General features: G+C 34.0%; 1 protein-coding gene across 7 annotated transcripts in view; it reads right to left on the bottom strand.

The window, feature by feature from the left end:
• The window catches only part of LOC138697999 (dipeptidyl peptidase 9), a 97,905-nt gene that overhangs the window by 12,214 nt on the left and 59,204 nt on the right, over positions 1-26,487 (bottom strand). For all 7 annotated transcript variants that reach the window (XM_069823662.1, XM_069823667.1, XM_069823665.1 and 4 more), the window contains exons 14-17: positions 24,127-24,246; positions 18,231-18,383; positions 8,440-8,582; positions 500-611 (exon numbers count right to left, since the gene is read on the bottom strand). In XM_069823662.1, coding sequence (XP_069679763.1) covers positions 500-611; positions 8,440-8,582; positions 18,231-18,383; positions 24,127-24,246 — 528 coding nt within the window. The remainder of the gene's footprint in view (positions 1-499; positions 612-8,439; positions 8,583-18,230; positions 18,384-24,126; positions 24,247-26,487) is intronic.

A 26,487-nucleotide genomic window follows, 5' to 3' on the forward strand; every position in this document is an offset into this window, starting at 1 on the left:
TCTCTAATTCTACACAATTTCACTTAAGTTTCACTATTAATATTTAACTACCACTTTTAATATTACTACTATTATTATTTTTGTGCATAAGTATGAATGAATGAATAAAATGATATTTTCATATCATTCATAGCTGAGAGAGAGAGGGAGAGAGAGAGGGGGAGAGAGGGGGAGAGAGAGGGAGGGAGAGGGGGAGAGAGGGAGGGAGAGAGAGAGAGAGAGAGTGTGTGTACACATTTTCTTAAAATTTATTCAAATATTTAATTTCAGCTTAATTTCGTCGTTTTAGAATCTATCTTTTTTTTTGTAATCTTTCTTTCTCACTAGCCATGTTATAATAGAAATGAACTGCGAAAACTTTATAGAATATGTAAAATGTTTGCTTTTCTTTTTTTGACAAGTAGTTACTTCTTGGTCTGTATATAATGTAAGAATGCGTGTAAGGAGTATTATAGAACATTTCATCAAACTGGGCAATATAAATTGTATACAACCTCACCTGCAATTGATAGGGCTTTCCAGCCTTGACCATAGCAGCAATAAATTGGCTAGTATGAAAAAAGTGAACGTTTTCATCAATCAGTCCATGAATTATTAGGAGACGATTTTCACTGAAAAATGAATAACAAAAGTTCATTAACAATGAAGAAATTCTCACAATTTTTATACATATGGTTCTTCCTTTATGAACAAACACCAAATAACTTAAAGCAGGCCTACTTTATTTTATTTATAATGTAATCAGTTTATTGATTTTAATTCATACTTTTCATTCTGTGAACAACTTGAAACATAAAGCAATCAACAGCATTATAATCAGAAAGTTCACATATAATGAACATGCCGGGTATCTGAAGCAATACAGATGATAGAGTATTCTAATTGATTATTTTGAGATAGGGAAACAATGGTCGGAAATGCCTGTTTCAGGTGCCATAAGAGCTTAAAAATGAGAATTATACACCATGTCCCGCTTAGAGGGATCGAGAAATAAGTGCTCACCATTTAAAATTAGATAAAGATGTCGTTGTGATATACATCTTACAATATACAGTAGAGAAACTTTTTTTTAAGTTTATGGAGCAAAGTATGAAAACAGCTGCATGCGTAACTTTCTTTTGTTTATGTGTAACTTTCGTTTGTTTGTTGCTAAGACACTAAAACAAGCCTGGCGCCATTTTATAGGAGAACATGCTTTGGTAAACACGTGGATACCACAACACAACAGAAAGTTCAGTGCATGCTATGGCTAGCAGAAGAAATATCTGTTACGTGAGTAAAACATCGTGTTCATCATACATGGAATGTAGATTCACCTGGGCATAAAGCAATTCTCAAGTGGGACACAAGACTCCGAGAAACAGTATCTTTGCTACTGCGGACTGGTAAACATGCGAAACGGTGTGTAACTGAAGAGACAGGACTTTTTTTTTTCCGGGGCTTTTGAAGGATGCAGTGTACTAAAGAGGGAGAGCTAACACTTTGGAAGAACTGAGGCAACACATCACAAATGCAGCTGCTCCACAAATGCTCAGAACACTTGGCGGAAGGTTGAGTACTGTTTAGACGTCTGCAGAGCAACTCAAGGCGCACATATCGAGTTGCATTGAGCCTTCTCCGAAAGTTGAAGAGTTTTTACATTAAGTTATGTAAAAAGGTATGTTAATAAACCACTATTTACACTTGAAATGATCACTTATTTCTCGATCCCTCCAAATGGGACATGTTGTATTTGGAGAACGTTTTTGTAAGTTATTTTTGTTTCATAACAAATGTCTCCCACATTTACATTTGGTGGTGTTAGCTTGCAAAAAAAAAAAAAAAACAACACAATTGCCGCAGGTAAAATAGACTGTTTGAACAGGTAGCAGAAGATAAGGTTGTATAAGATGTTCCTATACAGTTCCAGCCCACATGTCGATAGAGAATCAATGCTGGTGACCTGACCAGACGTGAGAGTGGCAAATGGATTTTTAGTATTCCAGACATTGCTATTGTGGCTGCTGAAAACACCATCATGGGTGAAACAGGCCTCATCTGTGAACAGTATAAACTGTAGGAAGTTCGGTATAGTAATAATATCATAACGCCAGATAAACCTTTGACAGAAGTGAACTCTAGGCATGAAATCATTTGGTCCCATTGCTTGCATCCAGTGATAGAAGTGTAATTGCTGCTCCATCATTACTCGCCACACAGTATCTCTCAAAGCATGCATTTCATGGGCAAGTCCACCAGGTTAATTGGTCCAAATTACCTGCAGCAATTGCATTACTGTTTTGTACGCTAATGCGACCAAATGTCGATGTGGTAGGCAGTTGTTTGTTATAAAAACTGAAGCAGCTTACAAAAACATTCCTCAAACATACTTCTTGTTGAAGATCTCATGGTGCTGAAATATGCATTTCTGACTACTGGTGCCCTATCTCAAAATACTCAATTTAGACTTCTTTATCATCTGTATTATTTTGATCTAAGAGGTTTTAGACACCCTATAGAACAACTATTTAATTGCAGCTGACTTCAACAGGGCATAGAATTCAAATTTAGTTTAAGCAGTGTATGCTCTTTTGGGAATGTTTATAATACATACAGTAGGTCTCGGATTTCTATAACCTAAAAACTTGAAAATATGACGCAAAAGAAATTAAATATTGCCCAAAAACTACTTAGAAAACTTTTTTATTCACCATTCAACAAAACTGTTTTTATGAATATTAACTCCCTTAATATGGACGCTGTAAAAATAGAATGAGTTTTGTACCTTTCTAAGAACATCTGAAAAGTTATGTACCGGTAGGTAATTATGTAAGGAATGTTTGATGAAACCACCATCTCATAAAGATCCTTATAAGATTCAGATGCACTATTTGGAGATGAACTGAACTGCCAGCTGATTTCTCAAACAGCAATAAAAAAAAATGTTTTATTTAACAACGCTCGCAACTGCAGAGATTACATCAGCGTTGCTGGTGTGCTGGAATTTTGTCCCACAGGAATTCTTTTACATGCGCGAAAAATTTTTCTTCTCTAATATTACAGACACAGAAGTTAGGCAGGCTCTTAAAAACATTAGATCTACAGCGTAAGGCTCTGACAATGTAAACATTGTTTTTATTAATAAATTAATCGATATCATGCTTCCTGTGATAACACATATTTTTAATTCTTCCATCATTACTTCTACCTAGCCAAATCTTTGGAAAACGGCTGTAGTGCGTCCAATACCTAAAGTAAACACACCTACATCTCCTAAAGACCATAGGCTAATCTGCATTCTTCCCGTTCTATCAAAGGCTCTTGAACACATTCTCCATAAGCAATTACGCAAATATCTAATTGAATTTAATATTATCGACCCCTTCCAATCTGGATTCAGAAGCAGTCATAGCACTTTCACGGCTTTATTGCATTTAACTGAAGATATACGAGAGGCTGTGAATAAACGACTAGCAACAATATTAATTTTATTGGATTATAGCAAAGCCTTTAACTCTGTTGACATGGATCTACTACTAACTAAACTTCGAGTGTTCCAATTTTTCTGACAATGTTATCACCTGGATGCACTCCTACCTCACTGACTGCCAGCAACGTGATGTCTTTAATAAATAATCAGTTCTCCTCCTGGCAGACAGTAGAGTCAGGATTTCCCCAGGGTTCGGTATTGGGTCCACTGCTTTTCTGTCTCCATATTAACGATATCGCTAAGTCAATTAAGCATTGCAGATATCATATTTATGCAGATGACGTTCAATTATACATTTCCGCCAGTCCTAATAGACTAAGTGACTGTATTAATAGACTCAATAAAGACCTCGAATCTGTTTCATCTTGGTCTCAACAATTCGGACTTATGTAAATACAGATAAATCACAGGCTCTCTTATTTTCGAATAAAAGATTAATCCCGGATATTAATAAGCTGAACCTTCCTCCTGTGACTCTGAATAAAGCGATCATTCCATTCAGTTCAACTGTAAAAAGCCTGGGAGTTCATTTTGAATCTAACCTTACCTGGGACACACATATCAAACACACATGCAAGAAAGTATTTTCCACTCTTCACTCATTAAAAAGATTGTACCACTATCCAGCTAAATTAAAGCAGATGCTTGCACAGACTCTTATTATGCCACATTTCGATTATTGTGACGCTTTATTCAGTGATCTCAGGGTGGATTTATCCCATAAACTGCAGCATGTTCATAATGCGTGTGTTCGCTTCATTTGTAATGTCACATTTTGCCTTCTTTCGATAAATTATTGTGGCTCAGGTTAAATGAGAGTAGAAAGTTACATTCCCTTTCTCTCTTATACCGAATTTTGCACACCTCTGCTCCCTCTTACTTATTTGTCCGATTCCACAATCTTTCTTGTTATAACTTAAATACTCGGTGACAATATAATAACACCCTAGAAATACCACTCCACACATCATCTCTTTATTCTTCATCTTTCACTGTTGCTACTTCTCGTCACTGGAATTCTCTGCCACCTGAAGTCAAGGGCTGCCGAACTTTAATTTCTTTTAAATGTAAATTAGAAAAATATCTTATGATGAGTTGCCAGACCTAATGCGTTGCAAATATTTAATGCACTGTATTTATTCTTATTTTTTGTTTCTTATTTTTATTGTGTAATCATGTAAATCGTGTTTATTTATCACTTAACACCAATATGTATCCTATTGTGTTGTTAGTATTATTATTATTATTATTATTATTATTATTATTATTATTATTAGTAGTCTAATTTTTTTATTGTGTACATTTTATTCAATTGTCGGTTTCTGGTTTAATCATGTGAATCCCACTTACTTGTAATCTAATACTAATATGTATTCCAATATGTTTATTTTTATTTTTACTGTGTACATTTTTAATTGAATTATCGGCTTCTGTTTTTGTGTGATTCATATTTGATTGTAACAAAATTTATATGTATTCCACTATGTTTATTTTTATTTTATGAGTTAAATTTTTATGTAATTACCTCTTTTGATATCATTATGTACCTAAATTGTATGTAATTACTTAATTCCGATTCAGTTGTATGTTCAACTATGTAAGCAAGTTTGAATCTTGGTTGAGTGTAAGAGAAGGACTTATGGCCTTAACTCTGCCAGGTTAAATAAAGCCATTATTATTATTATTATTATTAATATTATTATTATTATTATTATTAAATCTACTGACACACTTAAATGCCATCGACCTGGGTCAGGATCGAACCTGCAACCTCGAGCACAGAAGGTCAGCACTATAGAGACTATGCTACTGAGGCTGACTCCGCAATATTTTTTACCAAACTATTTAACAAACTTTCGCATTATCAGAGTACTTTACTTTAGTGTCTTAAAACTAGACTTGTATACTGCACAACTGAGTTCACACTTCAGAATAGAGAAGTCAAACAGATTCTGACAAAAGAGGGGTGAAAAATGTGTGTGTGTGTCCAATGCCCACCCACTTCACTTGCGTGATTCGGGTTGGGTGAAAAATGTCAACGCTTGTCTTCTGCAAGACTAATGTTTTTACATCTATGTTAACAGTGTCACAGAATGTTCATGAATTACTACTTGGCAACAGCGAGGTTGGAAACAATCATCACATGTTTGGAAGGGATGAAAGGGAGTGAAGGCAAGACCGACCATCAACATACTGGCCATATTCCTAACATTCTTTTGCCCTTTGTGTTTTGACAATTTACTGCTGGGGAATTCTGTTACCTTCAAACCAGTGGCAGTAAAATAGGATGCCAAAAAGCATACCGGCAGTAAAAATAAAAAACTGACTGTTATTAAGTGAAGCTCATCACATAATCATTCAAGCTAACCAATAGTGTCGATATACTCTACACCTTCTCTTAGACATCCCTGCAGTAGTGCGTGATGTCTGATATAATAAATTATTTAGTTCGCGTTTGGGAGCAATGTCTTATTTAAGAAATCCCCAAAATAGTATTGCAAGACAAGTCTCTTCATATCGGCAATAATTTGTTTCCAATTCGACCACTACTTCAAACTACATTTAACCACAAAATATTTCTAAAGAAACGAAATTTAAAATAAATAACCAAACACAAAAAATCCCTTGCCATTATTGGCACATAAAACATGTCAATAATATTTGGATAACTACAAAATATGTGAATAATATTTGGATAATTGTTAAAACAAAATGTAATATAACCAAAAACATGTTTCATACCATTTTTTGGTAAAATTTGACTTAATGCTAAAATATCGATGGTGTTCAGGTAAAAGGACTTAATCCTAATTTTTTTAAATGTGACTTTTATGCTCTAATTATTGTAAATTAAAATTTAATTAAAAACATGAAGATATGTTTTCTGACAATTATGTTTACATTCCTTCATATAATAATAAGACACTCTTTCAGCTTTCCCAATAACGGGACTGCCTCATTGGACAAAGCATAACAAACATACAGAGTGAAAACAAAAACAGACCACAAAAGAGAAATGTGGGGAACGAACAAAAAAAGAAAAATTAAGTACAGGAAAAATAATAGCATGCATATAACAGGCCTAAACATGGTAAACAAACAGATTAGACATTCGAACAAAATTCTTCCTTTTTAGGAAACAAAGTACAGATGGTATTTTAAAATGGCAAGTGATCCTCAGTAGCAGCAAGGGAAACTTCACGAATGAAGTCGTTCAGCTGGAACTTTTTGCAGAAACTAATAATAATGTGTCAAAATCCTCAGTAGCAGCAAGGGAAACTTCACGAAGTCGTTGTTCAGCTGGAACTTCTTGCAGAAACTAATAATAATGTGTCAAAATTTAATTTTTGTTGTTCCTGAAAAATTGTTCTTTTGTGGGATAAGCCCTTTTACCTAAACACCATCGATATGCATTTCTATGACCAATAAAAGCCATGTCAAGGTATTTAGAAAAACTAGCAATGTGTTTAATTTAACTTAAGTTTGTACAAACGAGACAAGAATAAAAATATGACATGTCATAGAAATCCAAGCCCTAATATAAGATATGAAGGGCTCTTCATAAAGCAAATTCCATTTCATTGTAACAAAAATGGTAATGTAGCTACACGATTTTTTAGAACAGTTTGAAACTACAAATTTTGATTTATTTTTCTACATAGTTTCCAGCTAAACTGAGGTACTTATCATAGCGTTTAACAAGATTTTGAAAGTGCAATCATAAAAGTCTCCTGTCTGTGACTGAAGTCAACCTATGATGCTGGACTGCAACTCTTTGTCAGAGCAGTGATGCAAGCCACTTCAAGGCTATATGGAGGATGACCAAACACTTTCTAGTTGAAATTTTGCAGTTTGGACACAGTACACTGTGCAGTATGCGGGCAGGCGTTGTTGTGCAAAAAAAAAGAAAAAATATATATATGTCAGAGCACAACATGATGGATTTCAGCCATTTTACAATTTTCGCCACAAGAAATCATATCATCGAGCATATCTCACAGCTAGCAGGATTCTCAATTAGAACACACATTTTGAACATGTGTAGCACAATCCTCTGTACCACTGCTCGAATCACGCAACAGTCACTCAGAGATGGCATCGCTGTGCCAATTACGGCACGTTCTATATGAAAATGGAACTTACTTTATGAATAGCCTTCATATTTTTGCTGCATTAAAGAAAATAATTAAATTAGTTTCAGATGAACTTTCTCCAGAAAGTTAGTCTGCATAATTTTTGATCAGAAGCTATTTCTTTATTACAGTGACATCAGATGGTCCTGCACCTGTATGGCTTTAAATCATTCGTGACTAGATAAATTCTGAGTGACCATTTGAGACGTCTACAGAAAAGTAGTATTTTTTGCTCTATTTTCATAACAAGTAGGAACATATTAATTTTCAAACTAATTGGTATAGATGTTTTAAGGCATAATCATTTTCCTGAAGAAGCTTTCAATTGAGGTATAATTAAGTAAATAATGATTAATTTCTCTAAAAAAACTATTTTCGAGACATAATTTGTAAACCATTTCATTTACAACTTCATTTTTTGTGTTATTTTTATATGTAAAGACCCTTGTAATTACATTGTGGAATGAATAACTGAAGATACAAAATATGAATAAAATTCGTCCAATAGTTAACAACAAAATCATTATATGTATATTGACAGACGACATGTCAAAAACAACTATTCTTTTTTATCAGAATGCTCAAAACGTATACTAATGTGAAATTTTCAAAATAGGTTTTGCAGCATCACAATATTTCCTCTTTACACTTATTTAATGAGAAAAAAAAAATAGCTTCATATAGACTTCAATACCCCTCAAGTATAGGTTTTACATTTCCAAAATGTACAGATGTTAATAGGTTTGCTGGTTTTATAACTATTCAGTTATAAAACCAGCAAACCTATAAACGACATTATATGAAATCAGTAAGTCTATTTGGAAGTACAGTACTCACTCGTCTGGGAACTGATTAACATAGCTGAGTACAGAACCTGTTCGATATCCCTGTTGATTGTTCTCAGGAAGATCCATGTACCTCTCTGTATAACCAGTGTCATACAATGTCCATGAAGTTACAGGCGCTCCAGCTATTGCAAGCTGCAATGTGCAACACACTGTGTAACTGACATGTTTGCTCTAGTGCTGCGTTTCTACAATTTTACAATAATCACAACATTAAAGGTTTTATTTACTAAAAGTTTCAAGTTTATTAAACATATGAATTCTATTTCTGATAGTTTGAAAGGAAAATGTAAGTGTAATCAATTTCTAGACTTTAATACTTTCACTCAAATTGAGAAAAGAGAGGAATAACATGTGGTGAACATTCTCAGCAAGCTTGAAGTGATTTTTTTTGCATATTTTGCAATACAGCGCTCCAAGCGGTTAGCAACTGAGAGTACTAGGAACAATAGACTATGCTGGTACTATTTTGCATTGCATGTGATGAGGCAATAGTAGTGATCCTAATCAAGAGGACTTATAATATAACAGAGGGATTCAGTCCTATCCTTTCCCTTGTTAACTGCTGCTAACTCTTTCAACCAGCACTACGAGCGCTACCATCGTTTCTCACCAACATTGCATCACTGAATTCAAACTCCAGGAAATGGAAAATGACCATGCGTGCTTTTGGTTTAAGTTGTCAGTCCTGAATAAGGAAGGCGAAGGAAAACACAAGGGGGAAGAGGGAAGACATTTTGAATTTGTTTGGTGTGTTGTGCAGTTACTCAAAATGCCATCACATGTTAAATGCGAATATTTCGAGTGCAAGAATCGGAAGAACAGCCACCCGAAGAGATTGCCAATGTTTCTTCAAAATATCGGGAGATAGTGAAAGGTGAGTTTTCATTTACAATGTATTAATATTATCATTTAAACTAACTTGATGTATTGTAGATTTTTCTAGCCATGTGCATCATGATGCATGAATTGCCGGATACTAATTTTTAAGTTATATATATGCTTACACTCCCCACTTTATTATTTAAATGTATTGTATATATTTAATTTATGTAATATGTATTCGTATAAATTAACAGTACCCGATACCATGTGGGAGGTATTTTTCAATAGAATGATCTATCGTAGTTAATCTTTTTACTGAAACTTCGGTACTTTGCCGCACACGACACTGAAGTTTGATTTACCTGGTTTGCTACAATTTTAGAGGTTATTTACTGAAGTAATTTTTTTTCTGTTGTGTGTGGTGCGAGAAAGTACCAAATGATACATCACACACTCCATGATCGCATATCATATCACTTTATAAAATCACTCAGATAAGGTAGAAAATCGAAGAGAACAGATGCAGTAAGCCACGGTAGTACACCGTTTTATTACCATTTTCGACATATGAAAAGGCTAACAATATTAATTTTTTATTAGGCCTACATTTAAATTTGGTTGATTCACATCGTATTTTTACAAATGAATAGCTAAGCGGGAAAACGTTGCAAACATTATTTCTGTTCCTCTAAATCATAATTTGGAGCTTGCAAGTTTTTCCGCTTTGCTATTAAAATATTATCTAAATTATGAGTGTTTTTCTCCAAAAATGCGTTACAAATGGAGTAATAATTATTATTTTACCTTTAAGGTCAATGGAGCAGTTTCTTTTCATTTTCTAGCTTATCTGAGTGATTTTGCAAAGTACCACGAAATGGTGTCCCTGTGCTCATCATTTATATCGATATTTTATTCTCTTTTTGATTTCAGATGCAAGGCATGGCTAGAAGTAATTGGCAGAGAAGACCTAATGGTGAATGTGCCCAAGAAATTGCACAACAACTTTCGGGTGTGTGAGGACCATTTTGAAGATAAGTACTTCACAAGTACCTTCCACACACATCTGAATAGAGAAGTCATACCTTGCAAAGTTCAGACTATCTCCATCGGTCAAAGTAACTTATTTAATCGTATACTTTTTAGGTATCATCGGCTTACTTCTAAAACCAAGTCCAAATTTTACAGAATGTTGAAATCTGTGTATAACTTTTTTAAAATGCATCTGCTCATAACACCTCGTTAGTATGAAAATTCTTCTACAGTTTGTATGTAACAAATGCATAACAATTCTTAACAGGGATATAAAAATAATAACTTCTTTTGTTCTTTTGTCCAATTTCCTGAAATGCAGTTACAAGATTTTTAAAGTTACCCAATGATATGCAATTTCAATGCTTCAGAACTATACTCATAAATTCTGTCATAATTGGAGATTCCATAATTGTTTTTATAGGGAAAGATAAGTAGTCCCGTATTGAGCTTAGTAGACCCCATAACTGCAACCTCTATTCGTGGTGTTATAGGCCTGCTTACTCTTACTGTTAGTTTATAATTATATATTTTCTGTTGTTTTGTTTTATACAGATTCTGCAGGGCCAAGTCACATGGAGTGGGAAGAGGCTGATCAACCCACTTCAAGAGCTGCGGAGACTACGGGGAGATTGATAGTAACACCGAAGAGGAGAAAGATTCGCAGTCTTCGAGTACAATTGGATCGTCTGAGAGGAAGAGTTCTCAAGACTATGCAGAAAGAACCGAAGATACACACTGCCCTTGCATGTATAAAGAGTAAGGTTCCTGGGCCATTATATGAACTGGTAAGAAATTGCATCTCTTCAGATGCACGGTGTGTACAGAGGAAATCGGTGGTCACCGGAAATGAAAACAAAGGCTCTTAACATTTATTTACAGAGCCTAAGTTCCTATAGGATGATTAGGAAGTTATTAAATTTCCCTTCAAAGCCTACATTGCTTAGAGTATTGCAGAAGTATATCACTGATGTTGGTTTTAGTGATAAAATATTTGACACACTAAGGAATGCCTGTAGTAAGATGACTGTGACTGACAAACTGTGTTGCCATATGTGGGATCAAATGTCTTTAAAAGCAAACTTGTGCTACAGTAGCAATGAAGACATAGTAGATGGCTTCGAGAGGTATTCTAGCAATTATTCATCAGATAAAATTGCCAATCAAGGCCTTGTGTTTATGGTTAGAGGTATTTTGCAGTAATTACAAACAAGTTCCTGGCTCTTTCTTAGCACATTCAAGCACCCCTGGCAATACATTAGTTGAACTCATTGGCAAAGCAATAGAGAAGCTGAGTAGCATTGGTTTAAAAGTAGTAGCTACTGTTTGTAATCAGGGCTCTAACAATCAAAAAGCGTATCATTCATTGGGAGTTACTACAGTAAATGACAAAAAAATTGTGGCATTTTTTTACATTCCACACTTTACACTCCACACTTGATTAAAAGTACACGAAACATGTTCAAAAAGTATTCTGCAAATTTATTTAAATGTGTTGAAGATATGACACATAAGTTTGATAATAACTTTGGAAACCTGATTTTCAAGCCTGATGTAGTACAGAGATTTACTAGCCTCATTCAGGATGAAATTTGTTTTGATTTTCTTGCACATACTTGTAATTCTGATTGTAAAAGATATTTGGTTTCATTGTTCACACGAGTGCTGATTCATGCAAGATTATGGAGAATGAATAAAGAACTGTCAAGTGATGACAACAAAAAGGAAGAAAAGAAAATGAAAAAAGTTCTGCATTAATAAACTGGAGTCTTATATAATATAATTTCATATTATATTTATGCTATTTTATGTTAGCAGTTTATTGGTGCAGATGGTTTTTGTTTTCTTATTTTTTTTACATCAGAAGACAGATCTTTATTCAGTTTTCTGAGTCTTGCATTGATTTAACATTATAGTGAGAAAAAAAATAATTTTTGCAGTCATAGTTACAGTATGAAAGAAAATAAAAATGAACACTATTATGAATCAAGCTCATTAAATTGCTTTATTACATCATTCTGTGACAGCAGATTTTCTAAGCCATTATGAAACATCTTGGTCATCAATGTTACACATTTTAATAAATATGTCATGGCAACTGAGGATCTTCGGTTACTTTTTCATATTCCTTGAACATACATGTTATGCCCTCTTCTATTTTTTATTGTCTGCAAGAGCTCCACGACAATTAACACACTGTTTAGCATCACATGCCTTCTTAGCAATATAACCAGCAATATATTATAATGCATTTGCATTCACGAGCTCATTATCATCATCAAAGAAATTAAAAGATTCCCTCACCAGCTATTAACCTCTTTCACAATTTCATTTGTTACTAGAACATAACATCATTTTGAGCAGCAATGCCCGATTACTGTACTGTATATCATTGCAAGAAGAGTTATCTGGCTTGTTCTACCATCATTATTTCTAATTATGCAAAAGTAAATCTCTAAGTAATCTTGATTAATATTCCAAATTAAGAGCAAATGCATATCAGTGCACATTTTAATGACTTCCTACAGTAATTTTGATCCATTTAAGTCACAAATCCAACAAGATGTGGATGGCACATGCCTAGTTTGTCACTGTTTATAAATTTGACAGTACTAAAAATTCAACATTTCATTCCAGATGAATACAAGCATAGACTTATCTTCCACAGCTACACATACTGTTTTCCTATTCTCGGAAACTGTACTTCCATTCAGTGAATCAAATGTCTTGTCCATGTTTCCTACAAATTCTGCTCTATGTGTTGCATCTCCTGCATGTACAGCCAGTTTTGGCAAGCAAGAAATGTCTGCAGCTACTGAATGGCTTAAGTCCATGCTGTGGTCCTTACTGTCATCAGTTTCAATACACTTGCATACACATGTTTATCATTAATTCTTGTTAACTGAAACTGGTTATCTTTATCAAATTTGTATACTATAGACCTATATGTTTCCATTTTGCTATTTTAGGCTTAAAATATTACGTTTTACTTTTTCGACATATTTCGTGTACATTTTAAGAGATGGTTTGTGTAAAGGAAATCCACAATTATCTGACCATTTGCTGAATAAAATGGTTGAGCTGGCTTTACCCCAAGCAAGATGTAAGCTTTTTGATTATTAAGCCTATGCTCATATACAGTTGCTATTATGTGATATTGATTGTGGCCAAGGTTGTGTGTCAAACACAGGAGCCATCTTCTCGACACATTAAACAAAATCTTTGAAAGATATTTTATATCCTAGTTAACATTTCATATAATTTAAACACAAGGACGGTTACACTAGCAGGTAGAATATTTCAAAGGTAAATGACAAATCATACCATAAAGGAAGTAAATTCAGTTGTGGATGCTAGATATAGGTTGGAATGAATCTTTAATCAGTGCAGCTTATTAAAAGTGTTCAATAACATATAAAATTTAATGTTAACTAATACTGAGTTTTTTCAATAAACCCATCAACTCTCTTGCTCTCCAATGTTCCCATACACAGTCTCGAATTTAATGTAGAAAATTACGAACAAACTGGCATAATGCTATTAAGTGTTAATCTTAAAAAAAAAATGTATGTGCCTTCAATGTTATCACAAGCCTTAACACATTGTAACTGCTTATTTGAAACATCAATATTTATTTGTACAAGACAATAAGAGTACAGCATTGCAGACTCCGATTTCTACTGAAGATGATTTGAAATTATTTTCTTCAAAACACAATAATAAATCTAGACATTTAAGAAAATGAAATAAACTGACATTAAATTTTTTTTCATGAAGTAATCTCTGATTTCCAGCAGACTTAAGTCTACATATGATTTTTTTGTACATTTTCCTGTGATAATTATATTATATTAATTATATTGTACTAATAGTGAACTTAGGATCATGAAATCTTTTCTGTATTGCAAAAAAGCAGTGGAAGTTAATTGTAACAAAATATCTTGTATGTTTATGAAAAAAATATATATTGTTACCTAAATAAATTTTAATGCATTCTAACCACAACAGATTTGGTTGGTCATGACTAAATCATTTCATATTTCACAGCCCTTTTCCTACCTTCACTTCCTGGCATATCACGTTCTGTTGATGTTGGTTGAAGATCTTTATTCCAACAAAAAAATAATAATTTTAGTAGGGATGGCTGCATTTCAAACATTGATATAAATAGTAATATAACGGAGAGAACTTATAAATAACTCACGTCAAGGTGCAGAGAATTTCTAATAGTTATCGGCGGAAGTCTTGAAATTGTAAATAATAATATAATATTACTACAGAGGGGAGGTGAAGAGAAGTCTTTTGAAATTCCCGCAATTTTTTGCTTGCTTGTGGCGCTCCTCTGGTAGTTGAGAGAAGCTTCTTGACAGATTACACTTAATCCGGCTTTTGAACCCCTCTCATATATATAGGCCTCTTGATCCTAATGGCTAGCAACTGAAGTTCAACTGTCACTGGATGCATATTTCCTACGTATTGAGCTTCGTGACTGTATGTACTAGACTATGGTAAGCCACTGTGATCTGTAAGTAGTATATTTTACCATTTAATGTAGGAGATTTCATTCATTTAGTTTCTGCCCAAGGGCAGATCTTTCACTGCAAATCCAGCTTTCTCCAATTTTTCCTATTTTCTGCCTTCATTTTTGTTTCCTTATATGATCCATATATCTTTTTATTGAAAATATTAATTACAGAACCGATAGCACTAAAACATATAAATTTCTGAAGAATATTTCCAATACACAGGAAAATACTAGCCAACTTATTATTCGTAATAACAAAATGCTAACAGATAGTAGAGATATAGCAAACGCATTTAATAAACACTACTCAAACTCTCACAGATTACATCCCAATATAAAAAAACTGACAAATTTATCAAAAGAGAATTACATAAAAATAATAAAAACAATATTACTAGTAATATCACAAAACCTGAAATATTTCATCAAAATTTTACTTCCAAAGTATTAACTATAGCTATACAAAATTTAAAAACCAAGAAATCTCCTGGCCCCGACAACATTCATTCCGAATTTTTTAAACATCTGGGGGAAAAAGCCAAGTCTCTACTTTTATCCATTTTCAATTTATCATGGAACACCTCAATTCCTGCAGCTTGGAAAAAAAGCAATCATTGTACCAATTCACAAAGAAGGGAAATGCCTACTCATGATGTTAATAGTTATCGACCAATAGCACTATTAAGCATGATAGCAAAAACCATGGAGTCCATGATCTCCAACAGATTAACTTGGTATTTAGAATCCCAAAATCTTTTATCACCAAGACAAGCCGGCTTTCGACAACTACACTCTACCAATGAACAAGTCATATGCCTCGGCCAAGAAATAAAAGACAGTTTTAACAAGAAAGAAGATACCTTGGCAATATTTATTGACTTTCAGTTAGCATATGACTCTGTTTGGAGAAATAAATTATTACTAAAACTCCAGAAATTAGGTATCTCCAGCAATATGTTCAGATGGATATCAGAATTCCTTAGTCAAAGATTCATTGCCACTAAATTCAATAACTCACTTTCTAGTTACAGACAAACATATCGAGGTCTACCTCAAGGCGCTGTCCTCAGCACAACTTTATTCAATATTTATATAAATGACTTACCCTCCCTATTAGAGGAATCAAACATGAAAACAGCACTATTTGCAGATGATATAGTTATGTGGACTTCCGGATCTTACAGACATAGAGACAAAATTCAAGCTCTAAATCAACTACATGAATGGAATACATAAAATTTGATGACACTCAATTTAAGCAAAAGTAACTACCAAATATTTTCACTCGGTAAAAAAGAAAGAGAATTCAATATCCAATACAACGGCCAACACCTTCCTAGGACTTATGAATCCAAATATCTTGGAGTTATTTTTGATAGTAAGTTAACATGGAGCAACCATTTGAAATACATTTCTGAAAAAGCTCGTAAAAGATTCTCCCTTCTAAAAAGACTAGAAGGAAAGAAATGGGGATGCTCTAGGAATACTTTGAACACTACATACAAAATGTTTATACAGCCAGTGCTGACATACTGTGGAGAAATTTTAATTACTTCACCTTTCATAAACGACATAGAATATGTTCAAAACCAAGCTCTCAGACTCATTACTAGTGGAATCAAATAAACTCCAATAGATTCTATGAGATTCCTCACTAATATTAACAGCATCAAAATGACAATAGAAGAAAAAGCACTGATTCAATATGAAAAACTTATCAGATTACCAGGAAACAATTGGCATTCATACAGTTCTCTCTGTAGATTGAAAACTCAAAAAAGTTTCATATCCATGGTTCAAGGCTTAAAACAGAAAATCAATATCCCGAATTTAAAAGAAAACTTACAAATTAAACCAAACCCTTTAACTCTATTAAATATAGAATATAATCTAAATTTAACAGAAGAAATACTGAAATTAGAAGTAAACACTGAAATACTGAAACAATTGTCTTTAGAGACAATTTATATTAGGTACCCTCCACAAAATTGGCTTCATTTATACACCGACGGATCCTTGATCTCCAGAGAACAAGGTGCCGGTGCAGGTGTTACATGCTGTCTCTTCTCACTTTATAGATCTCTTGGATATGGAACAAGTTTTGATGGTAAAATCATTGCAATAAGTGAATGTCTCAGGAATCTTCTATGCCACATCAATAAATTTAGGAATGCAGTTATATGGTCAGACTCCAAAGCAGCTATTCTATCAATCGTCTCTAAACACACCTTCATCTCAAACAGCAGAAATAACTAAAATGCTCTCTCAATTAATATCACTCAATAAAAGAATTTTATTCCAATGGATACTATCCCATTGTGGAATCCTGGGAAACGAGAATGAGGATGCTTTAGCAAAGAAGGGCAGCACTGCTACTTACAGACCTGTTACTAAATCTACGTATTACTCTGTGAAGAGATTTATTAAATCTACATACTTAGACTTCAACAAACAAAATTTGATAACTCAATCCCAAGGGAAAAAAAATGGAACTCTCTGCATCAAAATCCACAGTTAATTCCCGATTTACCACGAAAATCGTCTGTAGCTGCATTTAGATTGGCAACAGGCCATGATTGTTTGGCCAAACACCTGCATAGAATTAGAATATATCAGTCCCCTAACTGCCCATTGTGCAACTCAAACCAAGAAATGGATTCGGAACACCTCAAAATCTGTGCTTCAGTGGGTGGTCATGATAATATCTTTGAAAAATATTGGAGTGCAAGAGGTCAAATGACTTTATTGTCAAACGCCTGGCATTAGAAAACAACAACAACATTTTAGTTATTTTTTGGGAAAAAGGAAATTTCAGCACCCTACTTAACCTTTCAATGATGTACTGATATGATAGTGAAATAGGTTCATATTTACATCGTTTATCCCTGCATATTACTCGTACCTGGTTTTAAGCCGCAGATATATTTCATCGGTCTTAATCTAGCAAAAAAAAAAAAAGGTGCAGCTTATATTCAGGTAAATACAGTATATCCATTGTATCTAGGATGATATTCCCACAATATGCAGTACTTTTTATATCAATTTTTAGAACTGATAAGTCTATGATTGTGATTACAAATTAAGAAGGATTCAGAAAAATAAAGTATTACTTTTTTTTTTCCCCGAGAATACACATCGACATAAAATTGAAAATTATACATAAAAAGTGAATATTAACTAGTTGTCTAAATATTCTCCAAATTTACTGATGGAATTTTTGATGACTGATCAGTTTATCAATACTAGAATGGAAAAAGTCTGTATCCAAATTCATTAACCATCGGAGTGTACCACCTGATGAACTTATCAGTGCTAAGTAATGATATGAGAGTATACGGTTCGATTAATCCACAATGGCAACAAGCCTATTACAACAGCTATGAAGACTCTACAAATTGCCTTACCTTGAAGATATCGGGACGCTGAGCAAGAGCCATGAGACTGAGATAACCTCCATAGGACCAGCCATGTACAGCAACACGATTCATGTCTATGAAACCTAAGCTATCTGCCAACCACTGCAGCACCTCTACCTGGTCTGCAAGTTCTACTGTACCCTGCCAAATCAAATATATATATATATATATATATATATATATATATATATACATATATATATATATATATATAAGGTTACATTTTTAAATATTAACTACTATCTAGATCAGGGGTCGTCAGTAGAGAGCACGCTGGGGCTAGAATCTCTTACCCGTGGAAAACGCAGTGCACTATGGTGCACTCCGTAGCTGCTAGCAGGTATGCTCTCTATCTCTCTGTGCTGCACGATGGTGCACACAGGACGGCACCGAGTACCCTTTGCACATTTCGGCGAGTGCTGACGACCACTGATATAGATCATAAAATAATTAATGGGTAAATGAGTGACTAACAAAAGAAAAAAAGATTAGGAAAGGACAAAAAGAGAAAGAAAAAACTAAACGAAAAAGAACAAATAAAATGAAAGAAAAAGCAAAATAGTTGTCACAAGAACACACATAATTTCTCATTATATGTCTTACATGTTTTGCAACAGTTCAAACCTTTTACCATCTTGCAAATGATATTACTGTTTACAGTTTATATCCTTGAATAAGGCTTTAAAACTTTAAGAAAGTGGCTCTTTCTAGTATGTATCTATCCATGCATTGACTTTTGTGCTGGGACTGATAAGAACTTAAAGCAAAATGCCACAGTAATTAACTAATTATTTATTTCTCTTAGGAAATAATTTTTCGTTCAATAGGAACTGAACCATTCCATTTGTCAGCTTACTACACACAATGCAAGAAATCGAGGATAATCGTTTGATTGGTTTGGGCTAAACTGTCACTGTATGTACGAGGGCTATTCAGAAATCAACTTCCGATTGTCAATTGTGGATTGCTAGATCGTTGCAGGAAGATGGCGCTTGAGCAGTAACAAAGAGTAAAGACGTAATAATGCTCCCATGCATCGCGTACTCATTTTCATTCAATAGTTTGTGAGAAACAGTTGTTGATAATGGACGCGATTATTACTCGTCCTGCGAGTTGTGAGGTTCGTTCGGTTATTCGATTTCTTCAATCATAAGGAGTTAACGCTGCTGAGATTCACTGTCGATTGTGTCGTGTTTATGGCAACATTATAAGTCATAATGCTGTACGGGACTGATGCAGAAAATTTAAAAATGGGCGTGAAGATGTGCACAATGAGGGAGGTCAAGGACGACATTCAATTGTGACTGATGAACTCATTCAACAAATTGAACAAACTGTGCGTGAAAGACATTGTTTCACAATTTCTGAATTCTCTGAAAATTTCCCACAAATTTCAAGAACAAGTCGTAATACACAAGCTAGTCCCACACTATGACCAATGCTTGAATTTATATGGTGACTATGTTGAAAAATAATGTCACTATTCAGGAACGTTTTCCAGGCAATAAATTGTTTGTAAGATTGTTTGTGTTTTTTTTATAGCCAATCGGAAGCTGATTTCTGAATAGTCCTCGAATAAATTTATTTATAGATAATGAATATGAACAAAATCCACTTAGGCAAAATTGCTGTACACAGAAAAATGTCACGTCCAAAGTCACTTTTCTGTTACCTGGAATGCTTAAAACATGCATTTTTATGAAAATATCAAAACAGATTTTTTGCAGCAACATAGAGTAAACAAAGAAAGGAAAGAAAGAGAAATAGAAAGAGGAATGGGGTAAAAACGAAAAGGAACAAAGAAAGAAAGAATGAAAAGAACAAAGAAAACATGAAAGTGTGAATGAACAAATGAATAAGTGACTGAACAACTGCTTCTCTAGTTCAAAAGAGCATTGTGCAAAAATCTTTTGAAGTCGAGAGAAAAATTATCTCAATTCTGACATTGCTTGTCTATGTCAAGTTTTATCTAGTATAGAAGTGATATACTGCTCTTCGAAAAAGAAAGACAGTAGGCATGGTGGTGAGGGTAATGGTGGCAGAAGTGATGATTAAGTTTCATAGAAAAAAGTGTGATTAATGCTTTGTTATGTAATGATTTTTTTTGTTCATTTTATAATATCCTGTGTCAGTAAAGTCACGATAGGGTTTCAAACGAAACAGGATAGGAATGTGAAATAGCTACTAAACGAAAGAATAACAGCTTTGCATGTGTTTCTCCTTTCATGGCTGACATATTACCTATGATCAATTGTTATTGTTACAATGAACAAGATGGATGTAAGAAGAAAAGTGCAATACATTTTACAGCTTGCAAAATTTCAAATAGTTACTCTTGTCTAATGTGAATACTGTTGCGTTTTAATGAGAATCTGCCACATAAAAACAACATTCGCCATTGAAATAAAAAGTTGAAAGAAACGAGAATTCTGCTGAACAAAATACATTCAGTAGACGATATGTGACAAGTCTGCCGCAGTTTTCACAACAAATTACGTACATATTAAAAGAAATCAATGAGTAAATATGCTCAACAAGTAAGCATTTAAAAAACAGTAGTCCATAATGTATTGAAAAAATGCCTGTGTTTTGCATTTTACTGCTTATCAACTTCAGTTGTTGCATTCTCTCCATGCAGTTGGTTATCACAAAAGATACGATTTTGCTGTGGATATTCTACATGAAATTGATTCATTATTATAAAATACTTCCCCTAAAATAGGGGTTGCCCTGGAGGACAAAGTATACCAAATATACAAGTATTAGTAAATACGTACAATTTTATGAAAATGTTTTCGTGAGAAATATAATTACTATTATTGTGTTATTAATTTACTTTATATATGTGATTTCTCAGGATAGATTAAATATTTTAGAGCTATCAAAGAAACAGTCTTGGCCAAAGAGGATTCAAGATTGAACTCAGCAGAAATTAATCAATTTTTTTGTAATAGTGCCTCTAGCACCCACTAATAACCCAATAATTTCAATGGTTTGTAACTTATACATATATAAATAATAAGGGACAGTTGGACCATAAATTTGATTTTTCTCATTGTTGATATCTTCTGGTTGAGATGTATTCAATTCAAAGCAGATAGTAGGATCTATTATATAGCCTGTTGTGTTGTTAAAGGGTAATATATCAACCCGCCGACAGCTTCCTGTTTCTGATAGACCATGGATTTCTACATAGGTGGTATATCCCTTGTCACGAAGAGCTTGAGCAATTGTGGACCTGATTCTGTGATGTCTGGCATTGTGTAATGTCTCACCATGTGAGCAAGATCCACGAATGTGAGCGAGTGTTCCTAGCTCGTTGAACAGTGGTGACAACAGTTACTGTCCATGGATCTGCCCGGAATAGTGCGTACAGCCACAACATTACCGACCATTTTTATAGCATTCCTCCATTCACTTCAGCTCAGTCCTTCATGATGAGTGATCCACCGGTTTGTGGCAGAATGTTCCGCAAAAAGGGAAACTGTTTAGTGATGAGGCCCACATCGTTTCCAGGCTCATTCACTGACACAGCGAGAGAATATAGGCTCCTGAAAATCCATATACCATTGTTGAACATAAACACAATAGTTCGAATTTTAATTTATAGCGTGCTCTTGAAAAAGAGAATCTTTGCAGAATCCACCTCACAGAATTACTTTAATATGTTGGATCTGTTTGTAGTACCTTATATTCTCTCATGCAATATATTTTTTATTTATTTATTTTTTTTTTTTTGGCAAGATAATGCTCTTCTGCACTTTCCTGGCATACTTCGGAATTCCTACATGAAACATTTCCACAGAGATGGATTGGAACAATGGCTTCCAGAACCAAGGTCACCACACTCTTTGGACCTCACTCCTCCAGACTTTTACTTATGGGTTTATGTTAAGCAAAGAGTGCACAGTGTACCAGTAACGACATTAACCATTTGAAAGAGCAAATCAGACAAGCTATTACATCCATCACTCCTGATATTCTTGGCCATATTTGGCATGCATTGGATTATTACTTGGATGTCTGTCAGCCTATTAGAGGAACACATACTTACTTATCTTGGAATGTAGGCTTCTTACTTACTTATGGCTTTTAAGGAACCCGGAAGTTCATTGCTGCCCTCACATAAGCCCGCCATCGGTCCCTATCCTGAGCAAGATTAATCCATCTCTACAATCATATCCCATTTCTCTCAAATCCATTTTAATATTATCCTCCCATCTACGTCTCGGCCTCCCCAAAGGTCTTTTTCCCTCCGGCCTCCCAACTAACAGAGAAATACTTAAATGAGTACACAGCAAAAACTTGTAGTTATTCTTTTACTTCGTGGCTGTTTCACATCTATGTTATATTTCGTTACGTACATATACACAGTGTTCTGCCCAAGGACAGGTACTTCACTGCAAACTCAGCATTCTCCAATTTTTCCTATTTTCTGCCTTCCACTTTGTCTCTGCATACGATCCATATACCGTATCTTAATGTTGTCTATCATCTGATATCTTGTTCTGCCCTGAATTCTTCTCCCAGTCACCATTCCTTTCAGTGTATCCTTGAGTAGGCAGTTTTTTCTCAGCCAGTAACCCAACCAATTCCTTTTTCTCTTCCTGATCAGTTTCAGCATTATTCTTTCTTCACCCACTCTTTCCAACACAATTTCATTTCTTATTCCGTCTGCCCACTTCACACGCTCCATTCTTCTCCATATCCACATTTTAAATGCTTCTAGTCATTTCTCTTCACTTCGTCGTAAAGTCTATGTTTCTGTCCCATACAATGTCACACTTCACACAAAGTAGGAGAGACTGTTGTACCTTTAAACACTTTTCACATTTTATTTTTTTTAATTTTGGAAAATGAAATTTTTTAAATAAAAAAATGCTTGAAATAATTATTGAAGATTCCTTTACAACTTCCTGTATGTATTTTCCTGTTTTACAGATCTATTAAGGATGGAAAAAATCAGGTTCATGTACCTTGAAACATGCCCGCTTGTAAGTTGGAATACATGGAATATAGGTGGAAATATAGTTGTAAAAACTGACAATCATATTTAAAATGTATTTGCCATCATAAACCAAAGCAGGCTTCTCTGATTTAGATTTTATTTCCTGGAGGAGCAATAACTGCTTCAACAGCTTTCTTCAAGGCATCCAGATCAATTGGAGGCCTCTTAACTCCAGACTTACTTTGTAACACGATCTTAAAGTAAAACAAAAACAAAAACCGATACTATCGTGTACTTTGGAACATGTTCCATGGTATAAGATGTTTTGTGTTCCAATGTACAAGAGGGTGCACTTTTAAACAAATATGGCTCCCAAAACTAGAGATTCGAATAAATCATGGAAATTAAAATATGTTAGTACTCACCAGATGATAGGAACACACCATACTTGAAAGATATTAACAAATACAATCTGGTTTTGTGTTAGAAAACATATATCAATGAATGAAATGTTTACTTTTGGTACTAAAAAAACTACTTTTGTCCACGGAACTCACACTTTGCAGTAAATCAAACTGAAACTACGACTTTCGGCTTTCTCTACAATCTACTTCAGTTTGAGTCCTCTAGGTAGCAGCAAAAATTAAAAAAAACAAAAAATGTTCAAAGATACACTAATTATACCAAAGGTACAACAGTCTCCCCTACTTCACCACTACAATTATATAATAATTTAAAACCCCACCATGACTTTACGGACACACTATATAATTTTATGTAATAAATATAAACTTTAATCTTTGGCTAAGTGTGCTCTTTTCAAAGCTCAAAATATTCAGTCATTAGTGTTTTCATGTTTAAACACTATAATCAAGTGCCAATCAAGTGTGAATCCTTAATATGTACAATGGCCATGCACCTATTAAATATACATACCATTCTGCCTTTTAAATGACTTTCAAATTGTAGACCTCTGTGTTGTGATCCTCGTGAATCAATGGCTACAACACAGTAACCCTGAGCAGCTAACATATGCATTCGAAGTTGTCGCATACCCTGAAAATATGACAATTAGGTTGTGTGTTAAAATGTAAAAGTATATGAGCTTCCAGCATTCATTCCAACATGTGATCGTAACAGAAATTACAAAGCATGAAGAAAAAATCTCTGGATAAACTTCTTGAAGTAATATCCAGAATCAAAACAAGCAACCACTGCACAGTGGTACCGATCACCTCAAAACCCGGCCAAAAATCAATTTTTCAAAATGCGAATAACAGGATGTACCCCACCTACCATTGTTCTATTATGTCTGTGGGTCATAAAACTGCAGATGATGACTGCACTTCAACTCACCTCAGTTAGTGGTGAGAGCTGAAAGTGAGAGTTTGTGTGTGCGCTTGGTCCCTTGGCACTAAGCTTATTTCTGATGCATGTTTCAAGACACGTTTCTGGCAACTTAATCTTTTGTTATATGGCGAATAATGTGTTTTCTGACTTTGTTTATGTGTATATTATTCTGACACAGTGATGTTTTAATCATATTATGTCATTAGTCGTTATATTTTAAAGTATTTAATATCGTAGTAATTGAAAAAATGTTTACGCAGACCTACAAAAGTTTCCTGAAGCTCCCCAATTCTGATTTATGTTGTAAGATATTGTCTGACATTTCTATTTTTAGATTCTAAAAGAAAAAATTGCGCCTTCTTGCGCCTTTTGATAATATTCCAAGAAAAGCTTGCTACTGAGGGAATAGGTTAGAACGTAAAAATACTGATAATGTGATAATTGCAAGTTTATACTAAATGAAAAATCGAACTGTGGTTTTATATTACAAATAATGACTATTATTTCAATCTATGGTTATGAAATATCACTACAAATTAGTACTGTATTGTTTAAAAAGCCATCTCATTTAGGATTTCTTTGTTTAATGATAGGGTGCAAGATGACATTTAGATGGAGACAAACATTATATACGATATTGCAACAAAAATTCACTGCTAGAAAGAAACAACAGACATTTTGTTGAATCATATAATAGCAGAAACTGGAATAGGAAGCTCTAAAGAAAAATCGCAAATATTAAAATGGGCTGTTTTCCGATTTTCTAGCGTGTTGTTTGGTCAATAAGACAGAGTTGGTAGAAGAGGAGATAGATTTCTTCATTATGCCAAATTTGGTTTAGCAGTGAATTAATTTCTGACATTGATGTCAATTTTCCTTCAATTTCAAAAAAGGGAAGACTAGACACGGATTTTGAAGAGAGTAGTGTGAGAACAAAACGAAGGAAAACAGAAACTCTAAGAAGTTACGAACTTGTGAAATCATTAACTTTCGAAGTGGAAATGAAATAAAGGGAAAGTAGGAACACTGATTTGGCACAATCACTAACTGAAATGCAAAAAATACCAACAAGACCATTAAAAATACAAAAAGTCTGGGCATCAGCATCAACTAGCACTAATTTCGTTGACATATATACCAATGATAATGCTTTAGCTCTCTTTCTAGAATCTGGTGATGCGAAAAATTTTTAACTTTTGCGTAGACACAGAGCAAAACAGCTTAATGCCGACATCTAACCATCATATCAAAACATTTTAACTGCTAAAAGAGATTCTATCCGGAAAATGTTTTATCACAAGACAGTGTAGAAGTTAAACTTCAAGATTTAGTAGATCATACAGCAGTGGGATTGATGCAAGTACAAGAACCAGTATTATCCATGATAGATAAAAAAAAACATACAATTTTTAATACCATGTCTAATACTATTTTAAAATGGCACTGATTATGATGAAATCAGCGGACAGTCAAATATAAACAAAGAGCAGAACGAGAGTATTTTTCAGACTGAGATATATTGTTTATGTCCTTGGTACCACTGAGTCATTCCACGTCAAATTGCACAGCAATAAAACACGACCTTCTCATAAATGGTCGAATTTTTTTCATGAATTACAGACATCAAATAAGGAGACCCGTATTGTTTTATTTTCACAATTATTAATTATTTGTGTAGTTATGACTATTTGAAATTACGCAAATTATGCGCGCATTATTACATAAACTCACTTGGAACTCTGTGTCTACATATAATTGAGACTTGCGGTTTGGCACATTTGAAAGACTAAATAGGCTACAAGAATTTTTATTACTTCAGGCCTATCACAAATAAATTTAAAATTTGGCCTAATTTTTTAATAATTTCTTTTTCAAAGCAAAATTATTATATTAAATAGCAAAGTTAAAAATCTGAAAGAAAAAAAAAATTAGACTTGTTCCCTGATG

Source organism: Periplaneta americana, chromosome 4, assembly GCF_040183065.1.
Source record: "Periplaneta americana isolate PAMFEO1 chromosome 4, P.americana_PAMFEO1_priV1, whole genome shotgun sequence".
NCBI classification, from domain to species: domain Eukaryota; kingdom Metazoa; phylum Arthropoda; class Insecta; order Blattodea; family Blattidae; genus Periplaneta; species Periplaneta americana.